General features: G+C 39.9%; 1 protein-coding gene across 2 annotated transcripts in view; it reads right to left on the reverse strand.

The window, feature by feature from the left end:
- Nucleotides 1-8,154: 8,154 nt before the first annotated feature.
- Nucleotides 8,155-27,298, reverse strand: part of zgc:92140 (uncharacterized protein LOC447854 homolog) — a 30,028-nt gene continuing 10,884 nt past the window's right edge. The window contains exons 2-6 of one of the 2 annotated variants that reach the window (XM_042006370.1): nucleotides 24,392-24,518; nucleotides 13,810-13,895; nucleotides 12,690-12,757; nucleotides 10,929-10,989; nucleotides 8,155-9,612 (exon numbers count right to left, since the gene is read on the reverse strand). In XM_042006370.1, coding sequence (XP_041862304.1) covers nucleotides 9,565-9,612; nucleotides 10,929-10,989; nucleotides 12,690-12,757; nucleotides 13,810-13,895; nucleotides 24,392-24,482 — 354 coding nt within the window. In that variant the 5' untranslated portion in view covers nucleotides 24,483-24,518 and the 3' untranslated portion in view covers nucleotides 8,155-9,564. Of the gene's footprint in view, nucleotides 9,613-10,928; nucleotides 10,990-12,689; nucleotides 12,758-13,809; nucleotides 13,896-24,391; nucleotides 24,522-27,298 lie in introns of both variants that reach the window. The other variant, XM_042006369.1, reaches the window with a different exon arrangement.

The raw sequence follows: 27,298 nt of genomic DNA on the forward strand, positions 1-27,298 counted from the left end.
AAAGACACACTGAGCCAGATGAGTTCTATTTAAACACAAGTTATAAACATTCGTATCAGAGCTAAAACAGTTCAGAATGTTACCAACTATTACACTCCACACAGAAAGACCCCTGCTGAGGTTATAACTGGAAACCTTGTTGTGAGGCAACTGTGCTGTTTTCTGCTTCAGTAAAGTATATTTTAAACATTCTGGCTGTCATATTTACATCTCTAAGGCAAAGTAAGACATAATGTTATGGGATTTCTTTTTTTTTTTTCCATAAATGATGGGTGCACCTCAAAATATAGCTACTGTCATGGTTCTTTAAAACATGATAAGAATTAGTTACCCATTTTTTCTGTTTATGTATTCTAAATATATCTGTGGTTAAAAAAAGTTATAGACCTTGTTTAATTGTAAAGGTAAAAACCAAAGCGGTTTATGAAGCCCATGAAAATGTGGGGTTTTGGTGATACTTAGTTTTAACAGAACACTGACTATGTTCCTAATTACAAGGATTTTTATTTATCTTTGCTCAACTGCCTGGCATGGTTTTAAAAAAGTGACAGTTTTTGCAAAGACAGAGCAATTTTCCTTCATATATCAACACTGTCGTTGAATTAGACACCACAAAAGGAAAACTATAAGTAACCAGAACTGTATGAGTGACATCTGATTTTGTGTATATGCATAATTTTGCATGCTGGAGTTCATCCCAGCTGTCATAAGACAAGAGGCAAAGTACACCCTGGACAGATTATCAATCCAGCACAGACACAAATGAGACAATCATAAATGCACAATCACACTTACTCCTGGGGTCGATTTAGTATCACCGATTAACGATTTATGGACTGCAGGAGGAAGTTGGATTGTGCCCCAGGGAGCACCTGCAACACTGAATGATTCCCAAGATTCAAATCAGGGACCTTCATAGTCTGAGGCAAAGATGCCAACCCCAACTTTACTATGCTAATGTATATAAAGAGCATCAGAGCAATTCAAAAAACAAATCTTTGAAAACCGCATAAATGAAAGAGAAAAGGCAGCGTTTCATTCATGCAGGGTGGAAGAGTAAACAGTATATATACAATTTAATAGTTCTAACTGAAGTTGTTAAAACAAGCAGAGAAAAATAAAAATAATCAACATTAACTCTAAAAAGAGTTAAAAGGCTCAAAACAACGAAAAGTCTTAATACCAGATGAAAAAATCAAACTGGTGTTAGAAAAAAGAAAAGAAACTGACCATAAGTCAAACATTGAGCCATGATTGCTACAAACACAAACACATGCCAAACTAACAGGAAATCAGACATTCACTTGCTATGTAGAGTCTACTGACATCTGTCCTAAAACACAACCCCCCCCCCATTCAAAACTTGGCATCTATGCTCTACATGCTATTATGATATTATACTGTATGCTCTTATATGATTACAGTAACTCTCCAGCGACCTCTTTAAATTATAGCACTCTGACAACAGACAGACAGACGGGCAAACCCAGCTTACTTCAGTCACTGCCTTGACTCCATTGTGTTTATTTAAGCTGGGATCTCTGCCATCGGGTGATGGTTTCCCCTCACTGAAGTAATGAGAGTGGTGCCATGGACGCGCTCTGAGTAATCCCCCAGCTCCCTCTAGTGCTTTTCCAAAATACATTAAGGTGTGTTTAAATATAAAAACATACAAGAAAATACCACAAAAATTTGTGTTCGTTATACCTTGTATACTTTCCAAAAACTAAGCTTTTGAACAACTTTCATTCCCACAGATGACAAAGATCAGGATAAGCAGCACTGACTGATGGAGACTCCCCATGTTGTGACTTCCTCAGGAACGGCAGCTTCCATTAATGTTTAAAAAATAAATACATATGAATAAATAATAAACAAAAGAAATTGCTTCCACAAGTACTAGTTACTGCTCTCTGCTTTTACTATTCAGTAAAAACAACCTCACCCATTTGGACCCAAGTCAGACTTCAGCGCCAGGGCTGCTTTTTCATTTTATTTAAATGGCTTGGACTCCCTCTCCTGCCATAGCAGAACATCTGCTTTGTAATTTCGTTCATGTTCTTGACATGCAGCTATTTGCCTTCTGAAGCTGAGCTATGCATGACAGATATGGCAGGCTTGTCTAGTTTTTTTAAAGTTATGTTTTGGATAAATGTATTTGTTAAGGGCGGCCAAACTTTTGGTTTTGTGAAACTATGGTTGCAGAGAAAACGTGGCTGAAATAACTATGACTGCTCCAGCTTTGAATAGCACAGAAAATCTTTTCTTTTTGAACAAAGTCAATAAATAGAAAACTATGTAAAAAAAAACTGAAAGATAAATGCACGCCACTAATTGTTTGTACAGCGGTTCTTAAAAACAGAAGGTTTCAACATTCTTTCCCTGGGTTCATTGAAATTAAGAGCATGCTTTTTTTCCGTACTATAAGAAAATCTCAGGAACAAAAACACAATATGAGATTTTACAGCTTGTAATGTCATAGTTTTACTCAGCAGCAGCAGTCTGAAGAGGTGCTTGAGGTACAGCTCAGAGGAAGCTGGTGATTCAGGAGATGAAGGCTTTCACCTCCAATGAGCTGATTTATATGTGTGTGTGTGTGTGTGTGTGTGTGTGGATTAGTAGGTGGTGGTTTAGGACTTTATGCCTCCTCCTTTCTGTCAGGATGATGTATTGCTCAAATAGATAGAGCCTGATGATTCAGAGAGTTCTCTGGGGCCGTGCAAGTGGAAAGGCCAGCAGATGGCGCTCTTGTGTTATTCTTAAAGAGTTTTCTCGCGTGCGTGTTAACACACACACAATATATAAAGACTAACGTCTTGAGGGAACCCATTTGAGACAAAACTGCTCATAGTGGTTAGGCGACTGAGGCTGTTGAACATTTCCACACGCATGTAATTTACAACAGCTCCTTCTCCTGACACAGTTTCCTCAGCATCACCACTGAAGTCAGAGGTCCTGCTCCAGGCTCTGACTGCTTACTCAGCTGATGTGAATTTGGCAGACTGCAGCAAAATACAATACAAGTGCAGAAGTGTAAGTCAGTCCGACTCTCCAGCTATCCATTTCAGTCTTTTCTACACTATTGGTCACTTGATGCAGTGATGCAGGGAATTAACAAAAACGCCTTTTCATTGCAGCTGAGCCCTCAGATTGTAATGTTGACATTAAAGAGATGCATTCAGATGGTTGCATAATTGTTCATGGGTGTGTATGCTCTCAACAATTAGCTGGGTTTTAAGTAGGTCACTTCTTGTGGGTGTGCAGTGTGAATCCAAATGTATCCAATTCTACCTTAGTAAAATCTTAGCCTCCCCCTCGTTTGAGTTGCAACTCTGCCAGTGTAATCCAGAGTATGGATCTGCATGGAGAGGCTTTACATACAAATGAATCAGAGAGGAGAGAGTGGAGCATAGCCCTGATAGGAGAAAAGTGTTAGATTACACTGTAAATGGATGGAAAATTAATTCTTTTCCACAATGAATGTGAACAAGCTTCTTGAGAAATAGACAATGCATTTATATTTGTTTAGAGGCATTCAGCTTCACAGTGGGTATTATAGGCAGCCAGAAACTACTGGAGATAGTTGAGACACTGAGCAAAGACCTGCTGGGCATCCAGGCAGTAAGCCATTCCTTTGCCTCTCACAGCTGACTCATACTGTCAACGTGGGCAATGTCTACACACACACACACACACACACACACACACACACACATATCCTGTGTTCCCAATTTGGTACAAGTGAAATGTGCAATCTTTTTTCATACACATTCCCTCAAGCACATTTTTAAATGATTATGCACAAGTGTTGTGTGAAGCACATTAAGTTTTAAAAGTCTCTGTAAAAAGCTTGGTATTGTCTAGCCTGAATTACATTCAAGTCACTATCAGTTACAGGCAATTTCAATACTTTTCATGCTACCGGTTGACAGTTCCTTCTGTTTATCCACACGTTTAGCCAACAATTTAACCAGTAACCCATCCATACTTCTCGTGTCATTGTCATAGTAGTAGATAACTTTTTCTTCAGCTGTATATTCATTTTATATCAATCATTAATTCGTACTTAACAACTGCTAGCCACATTTTTAGTTCATAATATCCAGCAATGTATTCCCTTCGCAGAAATTTATCCAAGATGCCAATAATTTCATTTAATATCACAGTTCTTTAAATACATTTGTGATGATTGTGGCTCAGCTGGGAGACTGGTAGCACTTTAATCGAAAGGACAGTGTTTTAATCCAGAGTGACATTGTTCATTGTCTTGTCCAAGGACACTGAACTCCACATTGCAGCAGATGTGTTTATCGGTATGTACTGATGGAGGAAAATAGGAATGTGTGTGTGTTTGTGTGTGTGTGTGAATGAGAAACACACTGAGCTTTGTAAAAATTTAGACAAGCCTAGAAACAAATCATTTATCCTCTACTGCGGAAACATCCCCTGAGGTACTCCTGGTTGGGAAAAAGTTATGAGTTCAATAACTGTTTCAGAGAATGTGAGCTTTATGATACATAATTAATGTTAGTCTTTTTAATGATTGCAAAGCCTTAAAGAAAGGAAACCAGTCAGTGAATGGGAACTGCATTTGCTGACTGGTCACACCCAGTGCCTGTCTGTAACTTTCAGCAGCCTTACAAGAAGCTGGTTGGTCTCCATTTTTGTGTTTCAGCCACAGACTCGGAGCCTGAAAAGATGGTTATTCTTGTTCATGTAGAAAAGATTTTTGCTAATTTATCAAGAATCCAGCTGCTTCAGAGGGAGGAATCTGCCTTTTTCTTTCCTCTTTCAAAGCATTTGAGGATGCTGAAAGAAAATAGGCCCATCTCCAGGCTGTCTGTCCTCGTAAATCCTCCTGAGTGAATGATAAAAACTTCTATCTGCTAATAATATCATAGCAGGCTTTCAAAAAATGCTTTTGAAAAAGCCACAGTGCAACAAAGGCAGCCATCAAAGTATGAAATAATTTCTCTGGATATTGAGAAAGCAGGAATTGAGTATCTGTCCAACAGTGGATCATGCAGACTTAAAGAAAAGAGTTATTGGTGTAAGAAGGATTAAAGTTAGGAAAGTATGGTTTGAAAATGAGCTACTTGGTAGATGTCAGCGCATGCAGGTTCTACCTGTTACAGTGTAACTACAGGTGCTCCTAAGGACTCATTCTTGAGACCATCCTATTTATTCTGCAAAGTATCAGCCTATATAATCTAGAAATATAAATTTCCATGTTTATTCTGAATCTGAGTCTTCACAATATCAGGTCTGGTCTGATTAATCCACCAAACAAAGTTTGTAATATTCTCAAATGCAAAATCAAATCTTCCCTCTATAATAATGTGAAAAAGAAAATACATCACCTTTAGGTTTTACAGTTTTATACATCAAGATATAATAAAAGGCATAATCTGGTCTTAACTAAGTTTTTGAATGGATTAAATACATCCTCAGATGAACAACGTGATGTGGACCAGATGACTTCTTTATGTCATTATTTAAAAAAAAAATCTTAAAATCGGAAGAAGGTTTATTTTCTTTTACAAATGACTGTGTCACTACTTCCAGGATTTCTCAGATTCAGTTTAGTTCGATTCAGTTTGGACCTATGATAACATACAATGTATTTAATCTGGATTTTCAGTTCATTCATTTTCAGTTTTAGTGTTTCTAATGGCTAATTAATTATTTCTATATGATTTGCGCATGTATTTACTTTCCTGTACAGTATATTGGTAAGCAGAGTTTTTTACTATAACTTCTGCCAATGTGAGCTGTTTCGGTCGAAAAGATTTTAATTTTAAGAGTCTAATTTCTTAGTTAATGACAACCAAAGACAAAGAAGTGAAACTTTTGGGTTAAAAGAAAGGCATTGAGAATGCCATTCAATAAGTCCGCATTTATTTGCATTTTTTCCTTTTGCTTTAAACAATTTAGCAAATTAAAAATATCTAACTAAACTGAACTAATGAGAAAATGTATACAGTATGAATAATGCCAGTTTTTAAACCAGGGTATTTTTTTAAGCTTTATTATTGCTTCAACAGAGGCTGGGAATCATTGGTTTGGGATAACATAATAAAATGGTAACTGTTACTGCTGTTGTAAATAAACCAATAAATGAGTAGAAAATAAACACAGTAATATCAAATGATAAAAAGGTCTTCCCATGCGTAACTGGACAACAGCTTGCATCAGACTGAAATACGCAGTAATATTTATGTAAAACTACTCATTTTCTAATATCTCTCTTATGAATGTGAATTTAGTTCACATCTAAGACACAATCACACAGCAGCCAAGAACATGTTGTCCCTCAATAAAGACCCACACACACAAACTCACAAAGCAGGGAGGAGACAGCATTTTATTGGTGCTTGCGTCAGGGTGGAAAGAACATTTTCTTGCCCGTATTCCTGTCTGAGGTTAACGTGCAACATCCGTCTCTTCCTCACTCTCTCCCTCTCTTGTTCTCACTTTCACGACTCCCTCATCTTAATTCCTCGCTCAGGCCTCCCTCTCTGTGTCTGCCTCCAACACTTTTGTTTCTGTGTGGAAAAGCATTGCTGTGAACGCTGGCCCACAGAGACCCCTTCAGTGGCTGCTGATTGTAACCTTATGTGCCCCTGCCAGTGAGTCATAAGAGGTAAAGAAGAAGTGTATGTGTTGTGTCATGTAGAGACAGAAGCATGCAGCTATTACAGAAACGGCCAGGCGGAGATCAACTCCATCATTGTTACTCACTCAAAGCATCATCACATCCAACCCCACAGGGTTTACATTAGGGCGAGCATAGGAGTAGATATTGATTAAGCATTTCATGATTTCACACATATAGAGCTATTTATGATGAAAAGGCCAGTTGGCTCAGAGCTATAAATAGAACCTGATTGTGCATTGTAAAAACAACTGATCGATAGTTTTATCAGCTTGATATTGAACTCAGTTATTTCTGTTGTGCTCTTTTAATAAACGTCTCCACATCCCTCCAATAAGAACAATAAATTAGCTAATTATTCTACTCAAAATACCAATATTATCTTTTATAAATAGCAATTTAGGAATATCTGATCAAACACTCAACTTTCTATACATCCAACTAAATTAAAGACTCATTTCTTTAGAAGCTAAATAATGTTGCTTTGTTTTCCAGCTAATTGATAACAGCCATAAACAGCACTGAGTTACAAGCCAGAAAATTTAAAACCATGAGCTGGTAGCTGCTGTAAAGGTTTATAGAACTGCAGAGGATTGCAAATTTGGGTGGAGGAAATTTGTTATCTTCACTAGAAAATACCTTTATTAGTTAGCAAATAATATATATAATTATATTTATATAAAGTGTAATTCAATGCTGCTCTAATTTAAATTTTAATTTTTAAATTCGTTGTAATTTAAAGTGAGAAAAAGACTGCAGGATGATAAAATCTTAAAAGCAGATCAGAGTATTAAAAGTAATAATCAATCTATCTAGATGAATTATCAAGGTCACGTCACTTTCCAATGAAAGGACACATTTATAGCAAAGATAAGTCACCATAGCCAGGCATATTAATGACACAGACGCATAACATGTTAGTCGGACTCATTTCTGCCATGTGTCACTCAAACTGGGCTGTATTCATCCGTGGAAGGTTGTACTTTATTGCTTATGTATTTAACTTTTCATTTTTGTTTTGCTGCTTAAATGTTATGTAATCCCAAATCTAATCTTAGATGTTCTAAATCGTCTGCTCATATTACATAAATAGCTTCAAATTGCCTCCGATTGAAAGACACAGTACTGGTCTTGACTCTGATGAAATCCCACCACCTGGAAAAGTCAACCTGGTATAGATTAAAATAAGGACAAGTATTTTTTCTTATGCAACAATGAAATTTTCATATTGTAAGGCACTTACCCAAACCTCCTTTTAATTATTTATTTAAAGACCTACTAGAATGCAGCACTGATTTTGTGCCAGCAGGGGGCAGAACAGACCCTTAAAGTTCTGACTGGATCAACTCTGAGTGCACAGCTTTAGGCAGCATGACCACAGAAAAACAGACTGACTTTACACTCCTTGGTATCCTGTGAGCATGACAGCTCTCCATTACTCAGCTCACAGCAAACACAAACACAAACACACACACACACACAAACAAAGATGCCACACAGACTTTCTGTATTTTTTTATTTTTAATAGAAAAAAAGTATTCAAAATAATACAACAGGACGTATCCAGTAAAGATGACAACAAAAAAATATGACCAGGTCTGTGTCTCCACGGCAACCATACACCCTCCCCTCAAGCTCAGTTTGCTGCTTCAGTGTGTATGAATGTGTGTGAATACCGAGACAAAGCAGAAATGTAGAGTTTTGTGGAATATTTCTTGCACATGACTGTTTACTGGAGTGAAAGGAGTATTGTGTGTGTGTGTGTGTGTGTGTGTGTGTGTGTGTGTGTGTGTGTGTGTGTGTGTGTTTGTATTATGTGACTTTACATAAATACAGATGTGTGCTGGAGCAATAAAAAAAAAGACTCCATCTATATGTGTGTGTAAGTGAGGATTGTAATGAGGAGTGATGGATGGGGTTGAGACACAGATTCGCTGAATTTTTTAAGTTTCCATCTGCCTGTTATTGTGGTGATGATAATGAGATTGATGATGATGATGATGACGGTTATACATTAAAATTCAAATCAACAATAAAACAAAATGGAAAAGAACATCAGAACAGGAAAATATAATCAAATGAGTGGCTGCGGCACTGAACAAAACATTTCAGAATAAAAAAAAAAAGGTCCTTGATTTAAGAAGGCAGGAGGAGTTTAAACCACCAGCTCGCTCCCTATTCTCTCTTATTATAATTTCCCACACCGCCCCACCCTCCCTCACGCATTCTCTCAGTCTATCGTGGCCCAAAATTTCAGGCCAAAAAGTTCAGTGTGGATCCAGAGGTAAGTGATTCCTCTTCTCCTCCTGTAGCTTCCTCATTTCTTAGCTCTCCACACTCAAAATCCTTCCTGGTCCTCCATGTTTGTGATCTCCTTTGTCCAATAGCGAGGGTCAAATATTAGGAATGAGCCCATAGAGGAAGAGACTGACAGACAGGGAGGACAGATGGAGACTGGCAAAGTTGCCTGTCCGACCAGGTCCTTCACTCTGTTTTCCGTGACATGCTCACATTCCTTGTCTCTCCTCCATCTCTTCTTCTTTTCAACTGTCCATCCCTTCATCACTTCCCCACCTCCATCTGTCTGCTCAGGGGCCTGAAGGGTTGAGGTGCTAAGAGGAGAGTTGTAGTCTGAAGAAAAGTCGTCTTTACCCCAATTTCTCCCCATTTCTCAAGCATTCCCCACCTTTGGACTTTTAAGTACTTTCTTTGCCATATGGCTTCAAAAACTCACACACCCCAACACAGTGTCCCATCACAACAACGTCCCATTGCTAAACACTGATTTAACCCGCTCTCATTTGCACTCTTAGGCACACATAAACACACTCATACCCTCATTTACACTAACACACACACACACATACAGTGAGGCTCTCAGTGGGGATGACTTTCGGGGGGCCTCTGTGCTATGTTCCATCTTCCTCCTCCTCCTCCTCCGAACAGTAGTCTCGCCCCTGCAAAGAGAATTAGAGAGAAAAGAGTTGATATGAGAACTTATAACCAGATATATATAATTGTTTGTTTTCAGCACCTTCCCCACTACTCCTCACACCTGTTACAGCAGCCACATGTAAATGAACCATGTAACGGCAGGTGCTGGAACAGAACATACTGGATGACATGGCAAAGTGCTGACAGGTGGGCAGTTATGCTGTTTTGTTTCCACCATGAAGATGAGATGGCTGCTTTATTTTCATCTTTGAAGCTCTAACAGCCTGTCTGAGTCGAAATTCACTCAACTCAAAATAGGTTTAACCCACAAGCTGCTTCAGTAAGTAGGCATGGAAAAAAAATTAAAATAAAAAACACAAGCCTGTGCTTTTATAGCACTATGAAGTACTCAACATAGACCTGGCCTTTGAGAACAACATAATGATAACAATAACTCTAGCCACATCATCATTATAGTGTATCAACACACCAATAATTTTTCTTTTCTTGTTGCCATCAAAGAAAAAGGTAAAAGTCTGTGTTCAGCTCCACAGCAAGCAAAGCTGACTGCGGCTGTTAAGATATCAACACAGGAGTGAAGACAAAGATGGCAGTCTGGACTACAGACAGTTGCGCTATTTTTTGCGGGATTTTAGGGTTTTGAAACTTTGAAGACCTTTTAAATATGCTAAATGCTATACAACTTAATTTAAAAAAGCATTACATAACCTCTTCAATGTGCTCTGTAGACCTCAAAAGACCTTTTAAAATTCTGCTTTTTCTGTGCAAGACACACCGCATGGTGTCAACAACACCAGCATAGAAAGTTCAAATGTATCTGCTTAAAATAATTATGCAAATTTACTTAGAAATGCACAACTTGGATCATTTTTACAGTTGTGCTGTTACACACTCACTCTGAAAAAGGACCCGTCTCTTTCTCTAACCTCTGCTGAAAATACCGACGCTTAAAAAAAAAAAGAGATTAAAAATTAATTTGACCATTACTCATTTCACTGTGGATGCCTCTGAGCGAGCATGAGCTTCAGTGTAATTCAAGTGGCAGACAAAGAGAAGCAAGCGCTCATCATCCGTAGCAATCACCTGTTCCTCCCCCTCACACATTTGGAGCTTGGTGTTGTTCTTGTAGGCAAAACGACAATGTCAACTAATGGATGTCGTTACCATGCAACCTGTCCCTGTTTCCTTAAAAGCTCCAAGACCTCTTCCCTGCCCCCCCATGCACTCCTCCTACCACTGAAAACCCAACAACCCCCCCCCCCCCCCTCCCTCATAATTAAGACTGTGTAAACACTCATACACACTCTCTCCCCCTTACCTTCTCAATCTTCTCATCCAGCATCCTAAAAAATTCCTGCTGGCTCTCTGACGTGTGAATACTGAAGAGGGACAGAGCGAGGGAGGAAGGGAGAAAAAAAAATGGAAAAGTAAATGCAAGTAAAAGAGGAAGTCGGAGGTTGGAGATGAGGAGGAGAAGGGAGGCAACAAATACATCATGAGAATTTTCCATTACACCCCCTCACCACCACAAAAGCACACACTCACGCGATCCTTACTGCAGTGTGAGAAATTGTTGGTGGGGGGGCTACCGAAGGATTTAAAGTGATTATTCTAAAAAGTTTTATAAAAGGCAAAATAATTTACATCCTCCAGCATGAAAGCTCTGGAGTGTGATGCTGGCCAAGACGCAGAGTTATAAAGGCCAGACACAAAATACCACATAATTCACACAACATCACATTTACTTAAAGGAGTCATATTGTAATGTTACAGTGTATTAAAAGGTTCAGCTGAGCCAAGACGTAACACCATGAGATTACATTAAACTTCACTGTTTTTTTAGGAAATCTAAAAACTGAAACAAGAAAATAGGAAATTTCTTTTTTGTACTCAAGTGATGTAATCCTTGAATAAGTTTGCTGTCGCTAACACACTGTATGGTTCATGAATAGTTGAGTGAAGCTATAGTCAGAGTTGGATTAAAGGTATAAATAAACCTAGCACAAGAAGTAATGACACTTGTGTTTGGTTGACTCTTTCTCGTCTTTAGTAATACCAACTGCTGTTGTATTATACATCGTTGGAAAGCCTGATTAGTCATCTTTACAACGATGTATAAATTGCAAGGGTCGTGCTTCTGTGGAATGAGCAACACAGCTAAATGTGTGGGTAGTGGCCCCAGAAAAATGTGTCAAACTCCCCTGCAATATTCTCCTGTTGGCATTCACTCTTGTTTTGCTGCCAGGTATGTGACAATCATATCTGTATGGTTGGCACCTGACAGATAGGCAGACATATCAGAATGAGATTCTGAAGCCAGAGGTGATCCTATATCGCCAGAATCTGGGACCTAACACCATCCTCCTGGATGATAAAACCCTCCCCCACAGAGCCAGGATCATCCCTGAGTACCTGCAGAATTTAGGAGGAGAGAATGGAATGACCTGACCTGAATCTAGTCCTCAACCCACTTGAACATTTGTGGAAACAGCTTGGACGTGCTGTACATACTAGACTGACTAACACAACCATGCCAGTTGACCCTCACTGGCTCCTGGTTAAGGAATGGGAGGCCATCCCGCAGCAAAATGTAATCAGGCTGGTGACCAGCATGAAGAAGCGGTACCAAGGTGTTGTAACAGCATGTGTGTACTGAGGTCCCTGACAGGGTAAAAGGAATAAATTGTAAAAATGGTCAATGTGTTCTTTCTTTTTCTTTGTTACTGAGGGAGAGTGAAATTATCTGATTTACCAAGCAACTCAAAATAAGAGTGAATATCACCTAGAAAAAGTTGCAAAAGATTTGACATATTTTGGAGGGCACTACCCATTGAGCTGTAACTGTGTTAAAACTGTGTTACTCATTCCACAGAAGCACAATCCTTACAAGTTATACCTGAGTAATAGGTAAGTAATCAGATTTGCCAATTTTGTAAAACACAAAACCAGCTGGTATTATTAAAGGGAGAAATAATCAACTAAAGACTAATTTCCTTACGTTTTTGTTTACAAAACACAGTAAATCTCCCTTAAATCTGTATTTCTGAATCCACGTTAAAGGCTGCTGCTGACCACTTACTTCGACTTGATGTTCGTTGCAGCCGCTTCTTTCTGCTGTTTGCCTCTGTACTGTGCATTACTCTTCTCCTGAAAACACATGTGGACATGCTATTAGTTTTCATCATCAGCGATGAAGCAGGTTAAGGACCAAACAACTCATTTCTGCAAAACCACCACACCCAAGCAAATGACACATCCAATCTGAATGATGCAATTAGGTCCTCACCCAGCTGGCACTGCACAGAAGCCAAAGAACAGGGGTCATAGATATAATGTATGTAGCTCTGATAAAAACTGTTTATTAGCTCTGGTGAAGTTCTGTAGTATCAAAAAAGGACAATAAGACTTTAAGGAAAATAAGTAAAGCTGAGTGTCTGGTAAATCCAAATGATGTTAACAAAAAAGTGTTTTAATAATTTCATTTGAGATTAGTAATCAAATGTATCAGCTGGCATCTTTCCTGCAGGAAGCATTCATCAGAGCGTCGTGGTGAGAGCTTCAGAGGTTCTCCACTGGTTGTAGCCAATTACTTTGATAAAGATGTTTTTTCGAGCTATGGTAATGTAATTTGTGCAGTGTGATCTTGTTTCTGTTTTATAATCAGGATTTATTATACTGGTCACTGTTTCAACTCTTGCCAGGAAGCTAGACAGTTGATTTGTGTGAAGAAAAAGAAGAAAAAAAAGGAAAAAATCTGACACCACCATTCACTCAAGATCATACTATTCAGCCAATTCAAATGAGCCGATAAGGATGCAAATCTATGCTAAGGGATAATGTGCCTTAACTTATTAATTATTTACACTGCTGTGTAACAAGTATTGGGCAGTGAAATGACTTTACTAGCGACAGAATTAGCTAAACCAGCCAAGCGATCAGCCCACACATTCCACACATGCCAATCTGTTGTCTCCACTTGTGTGAAGGCACCTTTTTGTGTGTTTGTGCTTGTGCAAGAGACAAAAAGTGTTTATGTGCAAGCTGTCAGAATTGCCTTTGGCTGTAAACACAGCCCTGTGCGCTTGAGCTGATGAACTGTCAGAAAAAGGTCTGAGCCTGTGTGCTGATGACGGACCGTCAGAAGACTGGTTGGTGTGTGTGTGTGTGTCTGTTAGGATGTGTGTTGGCGTGCGTCTCACCAGGTTCTCCTGGTTGCGTGCATTCACTCGATTTTCATCCCCTCTCATGTACTTCACCTCCTCCACTCCCTTCATCTTGTATTCATCTGAGAGTAGAGAGATTTTGGAAAGAGAGGAGCTATGATTAAAGGAGGAGAATTAACAACAACATGGACATTTCAGACATTTCCCGGAGAAGAAACACTGAGCACATTCCTTTCATTTGTCCTTATCTGTATTAAATCAAAGGGTAAAATAGTTTATCTGTGTCATATCAGCTTTACTGGGCTGTCTCATCGTTACATCAACATGACTGGTGACTATTTTATTGATTCTAGCTGTAATTTGCCAAAGTAATCTGATAACTAAGACCTGATTGAGTACTTCAGAAAGAGGACATGACAGCTGAGGTATAAGCAGGAGGACATCATCATGAGTCGTTCCATTTTAGCTACAGAAAAGCATCTGAAAAAGCAACAGAGAGGCAGCGAGAGCACATACATATGTTGCGTGCATGTGGAATAAGAGAGATACAAGATGAGTGGGGGAAAAAATGGCACAGTGGAAAGATGGAGCGAGTTGGAGGGGATTAAAGATCAGCTGAAGAGCTTCTAGACTACATGTACAGCTTAGACAGTTAAGACAGTTAAGACAAGCTCTGTGGTGGTGAGAGTGGTAACCACCACACCCAGCGCTGTCTGTCCTCACTCCCTGCTACAGCTAGAAATTAGGACCATAAACCTCACATTATCTCCCTGATCTAAGATTACACTCGCTGCACTAGTATCCATGTATTTAGGCTAAGAATAACTGGAATCTAAATGCATATAAACGTTAAGTGGGAGTGTCAAAACACAGAATATGTAGATATGTATAGTGCAGAATATGCAGTTATAGTTCATATCTTTCATTTAAAAATAAAAATTACAGTCAGTTATTTGGATTTATTCATTTTCATTTAATTGTATAATTCTAGAGATGTGGTACAAACATCACATCTTCCCTACATTGTTTTTGCCCTCTGGGTTGTAATGTTTTATGTCATCTTCTTTAGATTATTACTCATTTTCTCTGTCAGTTATTTTTACAATTATCCAATAAAATGTCATAATAAATCTAAAAAATAATAAAAAGGTACAAAACATAGTTTTTAAAGATTCAGATTTTTTTTTTTTATCTTTAGTGTGTTTAGAGGCCCTGACAATATGAGAAAAGACTGCCCTGTTTCTCTTATGTTTCTCTTGTGTTTCCATAGACCACAAATTGTGCCTCTAAATGAGTTCTGGTTTGAAATAGTTGTTAAAGCTGAAGAAACACCACCAGCTAGTGAACAGATGAATTCAAGAAAAACCAGAGACTTTAGGCAAACTATCATAATATGATCAAGCAGCTGGCATCCAATATTGTCATTTCCTTGTGAGAGCTGCCTCTGCTAACTTTGTTTGAGCCACGACGAGCAAAGGCTGTCAAATGTGTTGTTGGAAGAGCGATCGTTCACAGCAATGAGATGCACTGAAGCACAAGAGTTAAGACGCTAAGTAGCAGCCAGATGCTGCTAATAAAAACAACAAAATAAACCGATCATTCGCTTGTGGGCACTTCTATAAAAGTAGTAGTTTTTGTGTGTTTTAACACAGAGAAAAGCAAACGTTGCTGCCCATCAACCCAGGAAGGGTTAGAAGTCATTTACACCAGTGAGAAACAAGCATTCAAGCTGCTAAACTTTCCAGAAATGGACATCCCTGCAAGCGCTTCCCAAGCGTGCAAAATACCCAAGAGCTACATCCCAGACTCCATCAGCCTCAGTTAGTATGTTTACCCTTTAGGAGCCAGAGTTTTTCAAAGAAAATGTTCAATTTTGATTAGTTCAAAAGGCTGTAGCTTGGCTGTGGTTAGAGATTAAAGGCTTACAGAGAATGAAAAACATGTTGTATATGAACTAGAGTTTATCATGGGAGTCATCTAATTTTCATATTGTGGCATCAAACGTTGGCAGCCATGTTAGATTATTTAACTTTCACTTTGAACCATTTTTTATTTCTGTTTTTTTTTCTTCTATTATTCTCAAAATAAATCAACCAGAAAACGAGTAGAATGTAAACTAAGAAAACAGCATAATCAGAAATACCCTTAATAAATATGACTTGTTTGGAGGAGTTAGCAGGAAGAAAAAAAGGAAGATGGCAGCACAGCTTCGGTTTGCAATGATAATAAAACAAACACCAAGTTGTTGGAATGACCCAGTCAAAGTCAAACAAATACCTGCAAACTTCTATAAAATAAAGAGTGGGACAAAATTTTTCCACCACACCAGAAAATACAAAAAAAAAAAAAAAGAATAATTTCAGTTACTGTGCTAGAAGTTGTTCTATAAGCCATTTATGTCATGCATTGTTCTTATATTTTTCTCCTTGCTGCTGCTTCTTAGTTCAGTTTTAGTTAAACAAATAATGACTCAGTATAATACTGTGTTGCTGTTCATCTGAGTTTCTATTTACTTTATTTTAATACCTTGGAAGGCGCAAAGTAAACCTTTAACTGGAAAGAGTGTGTACTTTCTTTTTCACTTAACTGTAAGTCCAAACCATGACCTGAACAACACGAGTAGGGAGGAATTCCTGCCAGTTGCCAGGTTGTTGGAGATTTGACTGATAAAGCAGCCAAGATGGTGATATAAACTCTGATACACACCTTGTATTTTGCCCTCTGTCTCTCTGTTTATGTCTGTGCGTCTGTCTGTGCCCTTTCGTACCCAGCTGATGAGACTCACCCCTCCCTCTGCTCACAGTCTGCCCACACCTGGTTCACCTGTGTGTCTGCAAGTGTGTGTTTGAGCGCGATCACATGCGTTTCTCCGTCGTGACACGTGCGATGCTGTATGAGTCAAACGCGGCATGCTTATGTCTGATAAACGGCGTTTGGCTGAAATTATTTGTGGAAGATGCACAGAGAGAAGCTGTCGTGGTTTGAAGGAAAGAGACGAGAAACAAATGCCGACTGCTTTTCTGCTGTTTATCTCGGGAATGTAAACGAGTCGGAGCAAAGCTGCTCCTGTCTGAACATGCCGCCACACACACAAACAGTTTTATAACACAACACAGGCTCACCAAGCTTAAATATGCTCAGTAAAGATACAGAACATACAGTACAGCAGCAGGAAACAGAATTAAGAGCCATTTCCTCTGCACTGCTGCATGGCGCAGGGACAATCTGCATTAATGTGAAGCTATTTAGTTTGCTATTCAAGGTGGATACAGACAGGAGGAAAATTAGTTGCTGCAGGCTAAATAAAGAATCTTAAAGGGATTTTTCCTGCAGGAATCGTGCAAAAATACTATTATATAATCTAAGAATTGACTGAGTGTTGTTCTCCTGTCACAGGAGAGTGACTGAGCTTAACATGACAATTACAGACAGATCAAAGTGACCCAGCTTACACCAATCAGGACTCATCACATCACAGACATCGCTTCAGTTTAGATAGCAGCAGAAACTGGTGAGTAGCATTGGTGTGTGCGTGGCAGTCATTGTCAGAAGGAATGACATGGGTGTTTCATCACCCCGTTGCCGGGCTCGCTTTGGGTGGGAGGGAGGGGAAACCGTCAGTGAGGAAAAATGAAAGGGAAAAACTATTTTGAGAAGCCGCGATTTTGTGATGTGGACATCTTTTTCCGTCCCCGATTAGAGAGCGAGGTTCTGCGCTGACCTTAAGGATCTGACAAGCCACCGTGAGCACGTGAACGTGTGTGTGTGTGTCTATTTCAGATAAAGCTGTGAATCAGAATGTTTGTCATTACATCCAAACTGCAGCGTCTGTATGAGTCATTTAAACAGCCATATTTGGTTGTGTGTGCGTTTCATATGCTTGCAAGTCTGCTCTCGCTGGCCTGCCTGTCCTGTGGCTATGTCACTCTGTCCTTCCTGCTGAGTGTCCCCCACCTCCCAGTCAGTCTGGCTGCGGGCCCTCACCAGCTCGGCCATGACATTTACACCTGAACACCAACTCTCATCTCTAACACAGAAACACACACAATCATACACATCAAGCAGGAATCCACAATGAAAGAAAATTGCCACTTTGTGTTAGTTTTAACACATTATGATCACTATGCTGACGGTCCTTTGTCAGGCTGCATGAAATGAAATGATGCGTTATGCATTTATATAGAACAGCCAGCAAAATCAATTGGCCACACAGCAGCAGTCATCATTAGCTTTGTGCAGCAGATCTAAAACTGTGGGGGGGGTCACAGAACCACTGCAATGGAGAGGGGATCGGGACAAAGACAACCAGGGGGAAAAATGTAGAATAAAACAAAGTTGAATTAATGTGATTTATGAAGGGAAAATAAACCATGATGCCATCAAGCTGGTTTTTATTGTTCTAAAATTCACTGCAGATGCCTTCTCACCAGTGGCTTTTTCAGTCGCATTAATAAAGAAGTGTGGGGTGGGGGATGGCAGAGCATGAACTCTTTTTCACCTTCTAAGATAGGATGTGCCAAAAAAAGTTTGAGAGCCAGCATGGTATCAATCTGACTCCTAATGCTAATGACACTCTATCAAATCTGCCTTAAACAAGCTGCTATTTGGAAGCTGTTGCTAGGGAAGGTGGAAAATCAGAGATATTACATAGATGTTAGTTACTGTTAGGTGATAGTTTCCATTTATTGGCCGTTACAGCATTAGTTACTGTATGTCTGTGTTAAAAAAAAAACCTTCAGATGACATAAAGGGAAGGAGGGAACCATCAATAAAATAAAAATAAATGAATGGACTGGAGTTGTTGTGTCGTGCTAGAAGAAGTTTCTCACACACGTGAAACACAGAGACACATCATACTTTCTTCAAAGACTAATGCCTGCCAAAGATTATAAATGATGGATTAAAAATGCTTTACACGAAGAGAAAGGTACAAACATTTCAGCAGAAGTCTTTGAGTAGTAAAAACTGTAAAGAAAAACTACAAACAGGAACAGAGTACCTAATAACTAGAAAAAATGCACATAAATTAGACTGAAAATACCTACAACAGTTGTCTGATCTGACTCTCATGGGGAGGCTGTTTCACAGTGCAGCAAAGAAACAGTTTATCTTGTTCTTGTCTTGAGGGAGGTATAACTACGCAGAGCGTACGGCGGTGACACTGTATCTGACCTTATGTAGTAAAAATCCAGCTTAAGACGCCTAACTCAGACCGATAAATATCAGCTGTTAATAAGACCAGGAGATAATATGTAAACTACATGATCAATACCCAACTTGATCTTTATGATGAAATGAACACTAAAGATAGAGCAGCATTTCTCAGTCCTGGTCCTCGGGGACTGCTCTGCATGTTTTGTGTCAGTGTTTTGAGAAACACTGAGATAGAGAGATCAATCCTGACTCATGAGAAGGTCTGGGATGACACCACATCAGCCAGCCATCAGAGAGCTGCATCCGCTCATGGCTATGTTGCCAGTTCACCTGCTTTCCCTCCTTAAGACTACTTCTGCAGGTCACACTGAGAACGACTCAGGAGAGCCGCCATTTTTTCCTGATGCTCTGACTCAGTTGTGTAGCCAGCACAATTTTTTAAGGAGTAGTTTCTAAGAACATGCCTTCAGTATGCCGCTGTAGCGGGTTCATATTAAACAGAGCACCTTTGTGTGCCACAATGCTGACTTTTCCCTACACAAAGTGGATTCAGCTGTGTGAACATAACTCTTCAGAGGTGCATCAATTTTGTGCCCAATTTGGCTTCTATACAAACAGAACAGTGAACTCCGACAGTCTTTAACAGACAGAGTGAAAAGCTGTGCAAATATGTAGCAGCCTGTATGAGTGTGGACATTAGTTTAATATATTTTTAGTCCAGTCATGCTTGTCACTTCTTTAGATGCATAGCAAACATGTCTATTTAATCTTTTCTAAACAAGCTGTACTCCACAGTCACACCTGATAGCTTCCCATTACAGCCACAGTTAACCTCTGTTAATCTCTGAGCTGAGCCACCTCATCAAAGGGCATCACAGCAGTGATAATGTGGGATGTACTAGTGCTGGACTCATCTTATGGTGCCATATTCCTCCTGCCAGAGCAGGTATTGAGCCGCTGACCTTCAGGTCACCAGCGTGCATATCTGGTTCTATGCACTGCCCCACAGAGGAATCGCTTTCATTGGCCACACAATATACACAGAAAATGTATTCGTTCTGAGTTCGAAATGTCATTTATATTTTGTGTTCCTCCAGGGAGAGTTTAAGTTCTCATTCAGAGGTCTGATAAAGACATCAGTATGACTGAAACACCAGTAAGCGAAATAATCAAACCAAACTAAATATCTGCTTCCTGTTACAATTTTCCCCTCAATCTGACTGGGAATGTTAAAAACACTATATTAAAGTTAGAAGAACAGACTACTCCTTCACCACTCTAACACAACTCACACACTTAAAATAACAGTGAAATCTGTCCACCACCTTGCTCTGAATAAATGCTGGCGAGCCCCACGATGAAATCATAAACACATGCAGCACTTCATATGCTATCTCTACTCTCATCTCCTCTCGCTGGGATTATTACGGACATCAACAGCATGATGTTGTGGAGGGTGAGTGTTGCTATTTTCCCTTGTCGTCCCTTAGTGTTTGTGTAATGGAGCTCAGCCTTTTCCGGTTATTGTGTGAGAGCAACTGAGGGGGGGGGGGGGGGTTAAGGTTAGTAGCTGGAGTCTGACAGAACGGGCAGCCCGAATATCTGGGGCACACATACACATACACACACAGTGGTGTGCATGAAGCACACATACTGAAATATGTTGGAGGCAGATCAGATTGAGAAAGAAGGGGTCTCACAGGGTAACTAAATACACTGATATACAACACACACACACACACACTCAGCCTACTGGGGGAGAATTTATGTGTGTAAGCGAGGCTGGCTGGCTGACCAGAGGCAAACAATCTTTTCCACATCAGTCATGAGAAGTAAACCGGATACAGTGAGCAAGTTGAACTGGCCCTGGGATAGGGCAGCGCGTTGAGGGATAAGAGTCAACTCAGTAAGTGACAATGACTGTAACTACGTACAGTTACAGTGGGAAATAAAGAGGAACAGAGAAAAAGAAAGGGGCTTAATGAAAAGGCATGTTACAGGGGTTTCAGCTTGGGATGACTAATCCACAAAATCCAGGTCACTTCCATCTTCCAGCTCCATGCAAACACTCTCAGACAAGCTCAAATAGTAGTCTAACCCATCCACAGCCACTCTAGGTTGCACTTTAATCAACAGAGCAGTAGAGGATGGGACAGGCTGGGAGTGAGCGGGAGGAAGGGATGTGAAAGGACAGAAGGTTTTGACCTAATGTTGTGCTAGAGACGCGAGGAAAAGAGCTAAAAAGAAGAAACACTGGGAGATGACGGCAGGAAGAGTGGGAGGAGGGGGCATAGAGACCCAAAATAGAGTGACAGAGAGAAAGAGGAAAGGAAGAATGAGGCCTTGAGCAGGGGAAGAGCAGAGGCGATCCAATCGAGACAGAGAAGTTGAGATGAGAAGAGAAAAGAAAGATGAGCAGCAGCATTAACACACGTCACTCTTCCTCTCTCAAGGAAAACACTCCACCCCTCCCATCATCTCGCCCTCTCATCCCCCGCCTCATTCTGTTATAAGACATGTTATAAGACACAACAGGCAGGTTGGAGGAAGATGTGGGGAGCGTATCAGGAAAGAAAAAGAGGAAAAATTCTGAGTAAAGAGAGGGGAAGGATGGAGGTAAAGAGGGGAGACCTCCTGTGGACGTTCATCTGCCACATCCATCCGCCCGTGTGCTGTTACACCAGAGTGTTGCTCCTAATTCTTAATCGTTGTTAATCCCTCTGCACCCATCATCTCTCATTCTCTGGCTCTCATTCCCATCCCACATTACACAACAGCCTGCTACATGCAATTAAAGCTAGAGCTGCAACAACGATTAAGTTCATCACTAATGAATCTGTTGCCTAGTTTTTCCATTAATTAAATCTATAAAATTAAGTACCGATTGGCTGACAACTTTGTCCAAAATGACTTGTAGGTTTTCACGTGTACAGTAGAGTTGCTGTCATACTCATTTCAGGAGAAGTGCATTTTTATGAATACAAGAACAAAGATTTGCACTGATTTATGTACAATCTAAAACCTATATTTGCTTGAAAATGAGTACACAGAAGCAAAAGAGACAACACATTTTTCTTAAAATTGCATGTTCATTCTGACCGATGTCAGCCAGTGGGGCAAAGATGAGAAGAAAAGTCACTGAAAGGAAAATAAAGAAAAGGACATCTCACAACTAATGAGGTTAAAATGCAAAAGAAGAAGAGGGAGAAAAAAAATAACACATTTGGGGGCAGAAACAACATCTCAGAGAGGCTGAGTCTTTCAGACCTGAAGGGATTCAACACTCAAAGAAAACCTGGGTGGGCAAATGACTCGACAATTTAACAAAAATGCTTCTTGCAGCAAAAGTAAGAAAAACTTTTGAAATTTCATTATTTACTGCACATAAAGTCATAAAAACTAGAGGCCGAGGGCAAATCAATGCAACATGAGGCCGAAAACCAATACCAAGCAGCAGTGATCGACTGGGCCTTAGGCAGCACTGTGTTAAAAGCAGTCACAGTTCTGGAGTATAAATCACTTATGGGCTCAAGAACACTTCTGAAAATCAGTGAGAGTAAACAAGCAGTTCGATGCTGCAATCCAAAACTTTCCAATGCAAAAGGAAAAAATTTAAAAACAAACAAAACACCTGATGAGACACTTCTGCTGAATCAGATTTGAAAAATGTTGCCTGACAGGAGGACACACTCATAATCTTTTATCTGATTTTGATGCGTTCAGATATAGTAGAAAAATGTCCTGTTGTCTAACAAATAAAATGTGAAATTCCTTTAAGGAATAATGGATGAAGTATCCTCCTGGTTAAAAAGATGGTGTAGGGATGTGCTACAGCACACGGCATGGGTAACACGTATAAGTGAAGACACTATATAACACTATATACTGGTTTTGGAGCAACATGTGCTACCAGATGCCGTCTGGACAGCAGTACTAAAGGCCTTGTTTACTTCAACTGGACAACGTCAGATCACATTCTGTGTGGATTAGAACAGCTTGGCTCCATAGAAAAGATTTAGATGCTGAACAGACCCTCATTCATCGGACAGTATACCAGTTCATATCCAAAAGTGGTTCTCATTTTTTGCTATGGTATGAATTTGTCTTAAACTGCTATAGTTTAAACAGTCTAAACAACTCTTGGAATGTGTTACACATAGTTTGGAAATTGTTTGAAGGGGGACCTTTTTTACTGCAGCACCATCAGACATGCATGGAGCAGATGACTCGATCACTGGACATGTTGAGCAGTGAAAATGAACGGAGAAAGTTCTGAAAGGGAGGCTGTAGCAGATGTTGAAACTGAACACGATGACACATAAATCTGGTGGAGAGATGTGTTTTTTTCTTTTTGTTTTGTTTTTTAAAGGCTGGTTGTGGAGCAAACAACAAATCTACTGCCATAATTGTTTTCTTAACCAGTGGAAAATGTGCTTAACACATAGCAACGCATGGAAAAAAAAAACATCAAATACTGTGAAACCGGTATCATTTTGGAAGATACCGTGATATATCATGTTAGTCACACCGCCCAGCACTACTCACTGAGAACTATGACTCAAAACTTCAGCCAAGGAGATCCTGAACAGCTGAAATCCAGAATTAAACTAGAACTTTTTCCATCCCCAAATACTTGTTAAAATAAAAAGTGATGTAATTCAGTAGTAAACATATCCCATATTCAAAACAAGTATATATTTTTCATGACGAAAACAGATTTTTGGTTCCATCATTGAATAAACTGTCTTCATATCTAATTGAAAACCGTCCACGAGAAAAACAAATCTCCTTCTGTTCAGTAAAATGACATTTTACAGCGTCTAAACAGCTTGTCTGCTTTGTTACAACAGTGTGGTTTTGATTTTCTCATTAATTTAAGTAGTTTCAGAGGCTTCTCTTCCTGTTCTGTAATACCCATCACTGCACTGCACTTTTGTCTATTATTAGAACCCCCCCTGCCTCATTAATGGCCTCCTTGAAAACATACTCCACTTTACACCTTCCAAACAATACACGTAGCTTGATTTCATCTAAAAATTATACAAATTTGCAAAAGAAAATAAATCTAAACATACTCAGGTTTTCAGGCTTTAAACTAATTCTACTGACATCAAAGTAAATGTGTGTGCTCCTGTTCATAAAGCCCCCTCCCCGAAACCATCCCTCTGTGTTACGCTCACCTCACCTTCCCATTTCTCAGTTTCTCTTCACCCCGTATAAAACTAAAATATTAAACGCTAACATCATTGTTATCACCAACAGGTACTTCCTCTCTCCAGCATGAACTGTCAACTTCAGATGACTCCAATAAAACTGCCATTGAGGAATTATTTTCAGAAATGGAGAACTTAACACTCTGCCAGAGGACTCAGAGCTATAAAGAGAAGAACATAGTGTGGGGGCAGAGGAGGCCATGGCTCTGTAGTTAGCAGAGGGAAATGGAGCTGTGAGCGTGTGAACTGACCAGTGAACAGGTCTCCGTTGCTGTAGGCCTTGCCGCGTCCCTCCTCATCGTTGGGCACGGCCGACACCTGCTTGGCCGAGGTGCAGCCCATGGCCTCACTCTCTGAAGCCTCTCCTCATCGCACTCGCACCTGGGCAGGAACAGAAAGGAAACCTTTTACATTCAGTGACTTACGGTTCTTACTCGGGCTTTGCTCATGTTTCGGATGTGTTGTTTCATGGGAAGATGTGTACAGCTGTGTGCTATTTCTCAGTATTTCAGCTGGGGGAAGTGAATGCTCAGAAACCTGAATAAGACAAGTATCAGATTTCTGATAAACACAGAAAGCAAAACATGACCAGGATTATATATTCTATTTATAACCAAGAAAGTAGTGCGCAGTATTTTCTGTTATGACTGGGATCAAAAGTAGTAGCGGCTTATTGGATCTGCTTTTCTCTCTGAGAACTCCCACACCTTCTGATCTAGTGGTGCACACTTGGAAGGATGGTGTTTAATGGTACTACTTAAGAATATAATATGCATTACATTATATGAAGGACAATCCCTGTTTGCCTTGAAGCAGGATATTAACTGATGTTAAAAACCACAGGCTCAGAAGAGATGGAAATGAGTATCTGTAAGGATGTTGAAGATTATTACTTCAGCCTTGAATGAGTTTCTTTCAGACTTAAGTGTGGCCACTTCTAATATATGCAGTGAGCAGGAGCAGCAGGAGTGCAAGAGAGTAAATGAATGGTATTAGATAGATATTAAAAAAAAAAAGAACATCACATTCATGAAGCAGGTGCTTTGTCACAGATGCAACTTGAAGGAGCACATTGTGGGCAATGTGAGGTTCAGTATCTTGCCCAAGGATACGCATGCAGACTGGAGAAGTTGGGGATTGAACCAGCAACTTCTTCATCTCCTGAGAAACCGCTGCTCAGATGATTTGTCATATAGTTGATATCACAGCTGAGTTGCATCATCAACCTTTTTTAAACACATAAAATAAAAGATTAGCTATAAAGGTAAAGTGAAATGTGTAAAGATGGCAACCGTGGATTTGACTTTGATTATTGATTGATTGCTCATTTGATTACAAATAACAAATCCATAGATCAGTAAAACCTTTAAGCTCCTTGTTAGGATGAAAATAAAGGGGAAAAAAAAAATCAACACTTCATTTTTATTTAGAAAAACTGACAGTAAAACCCCTTTTCAACAGGACAACTGACAGAAAGCTGTGAACATTTCTGTCTGTCAATCTTTCTCTCACACACTCACACACACACACACACACAGTCAGACACATTACATCATAGCTGGCCCATGTCAGTCACACATACCATTACGGTGTCATTGACAGCCTTTCTGACTGCTGCTAATAATACAAAACTGCACATGCACACAAACACAGGATCAGACGATTATGCAGCAATAGAATTAAATCAGCAGCACTGGAAGATAAGTGAGAGGAGGAGAAGAGGAGGTTGTTGAAGGTAAGCTTGAGACAAAAGCAAATAAGGGTCAAGGCAATGATGTACAATACGTAGGACAGAGTGAAGCCTGAGAGAGAGACGAGTGTATATCTTCAAAAGAGAGCCGCCTGCCCCTCCTCCCTCCTTCAGTGTTTGAAGTTGACAGGAGGCCGTGTTTACTCCTGTGTTTAGACTGTGGCCAACCGGCCTCCATCTCTCTGGACACGGCACAAAGCACCAGGTGTACAGGGAGCCGGTAACACGTCAAACCATGCAGATAAATGAAGCTTGAATTTGTTTTAAACTTCTTTGGAATGAGGCAGAGGTGAGGAGTCTGTGTGTTCAGTACAGGAGGAGGGTATTCATTTAAAAATCTTTCCTAGATCTCTAGGTGAAGAGATGGTAATCTCTGGAGCCTGAACAGAGCCTACATGAATTTCTTAAAGGCCCTGCAGGCGAGACAGAGTTGTACCATGGGAACAAGAATCAAGACTCTCTCTCTCACACATACATGCTTATACAGAAGCTATGTTTGGTGTCACCTCTGGCATAAGCATGAGTCCTAGTCTGGACAGCAGCTTATCAGCCTGTTCCAGGCAGCCTGGGACACCTCTTACTACAACTACAACTCTGAAACCGCTCAATTATGTCTCACACTTGCACTTCTAAACCAACCGCCACACAGCTGGAAGATCTTACTGCAGTCTAAGGGGTGTTCACAAAAAGACACAAAAATGATCTCATGAAGCAAAATCTGCCTCTTTCTAACGAGTCATATAAATGAAAATCCTGTTCCAAGCCCCCGCTGTGCACCCATTAACACACTGTCACACATGCATGCTTTTAACCCATCAGAGAACTGCAGCACAGTGAGGCAGAGGAGCTAAACCCAGACGGAACTACAGCTATAGAAAAGGGAGGCTAAAAAGGCAAATAAATCCGGCTAAAGAGAGGATTCAGTGAGGGAACACTGAAGTCTCTCTTTACTTCAGGCTATTAGTGTAGAACTGAAGTAAATATTAGATTAGAAAATCACAGAAACTCCCTTCTGAGAACCGCTGGAGAAGGTGTGTTGCAGCCTTGATAGATCTGAAGTTTCAAAGGGTCTCTAATGTGTGGGCAACATCTGTTTGAAGAGCTTTGATATGTGTGCATTGAAACATCAAATTGTGAATAGAAGTAGGATAAAAATAGACTCAGCAGACCCAGAGCTGTTGTTGTGTGCAGGGATAATGCTAGGCTATGCGGACGTGTAAGCGGCTATTACTTGGGTTACAGCTAGTAGGCGGACTATTAAAGCCAAACACAACTATAAATACATTCCAGTTAGGCCTGTGAAATAAAAACATAAATGATTAAAATGACTTTTTTTTTTTTCTTTCAAAATTGTGGGAATTCCCTCCCTGTTCCTTTCATATTTTTACCTTTGATTGTATTTCATTGC

This window comes from Melanotaenia boesemani, chromosome 14 (genome assembly GCF_017639745.1).
Source record: "Melanotaenia boesemani isolate fMelBoe1 chromosome 14, fMelBoe1.pri, whole genome shotgun sequence".
NCBI classification, from domain to species: Eukaryota; Metazoa; Chordata; class Actinopteri; order Atheriniformes; family Melanotaeniidae; genus Melanotaenia; species Melanotaenia boesemani.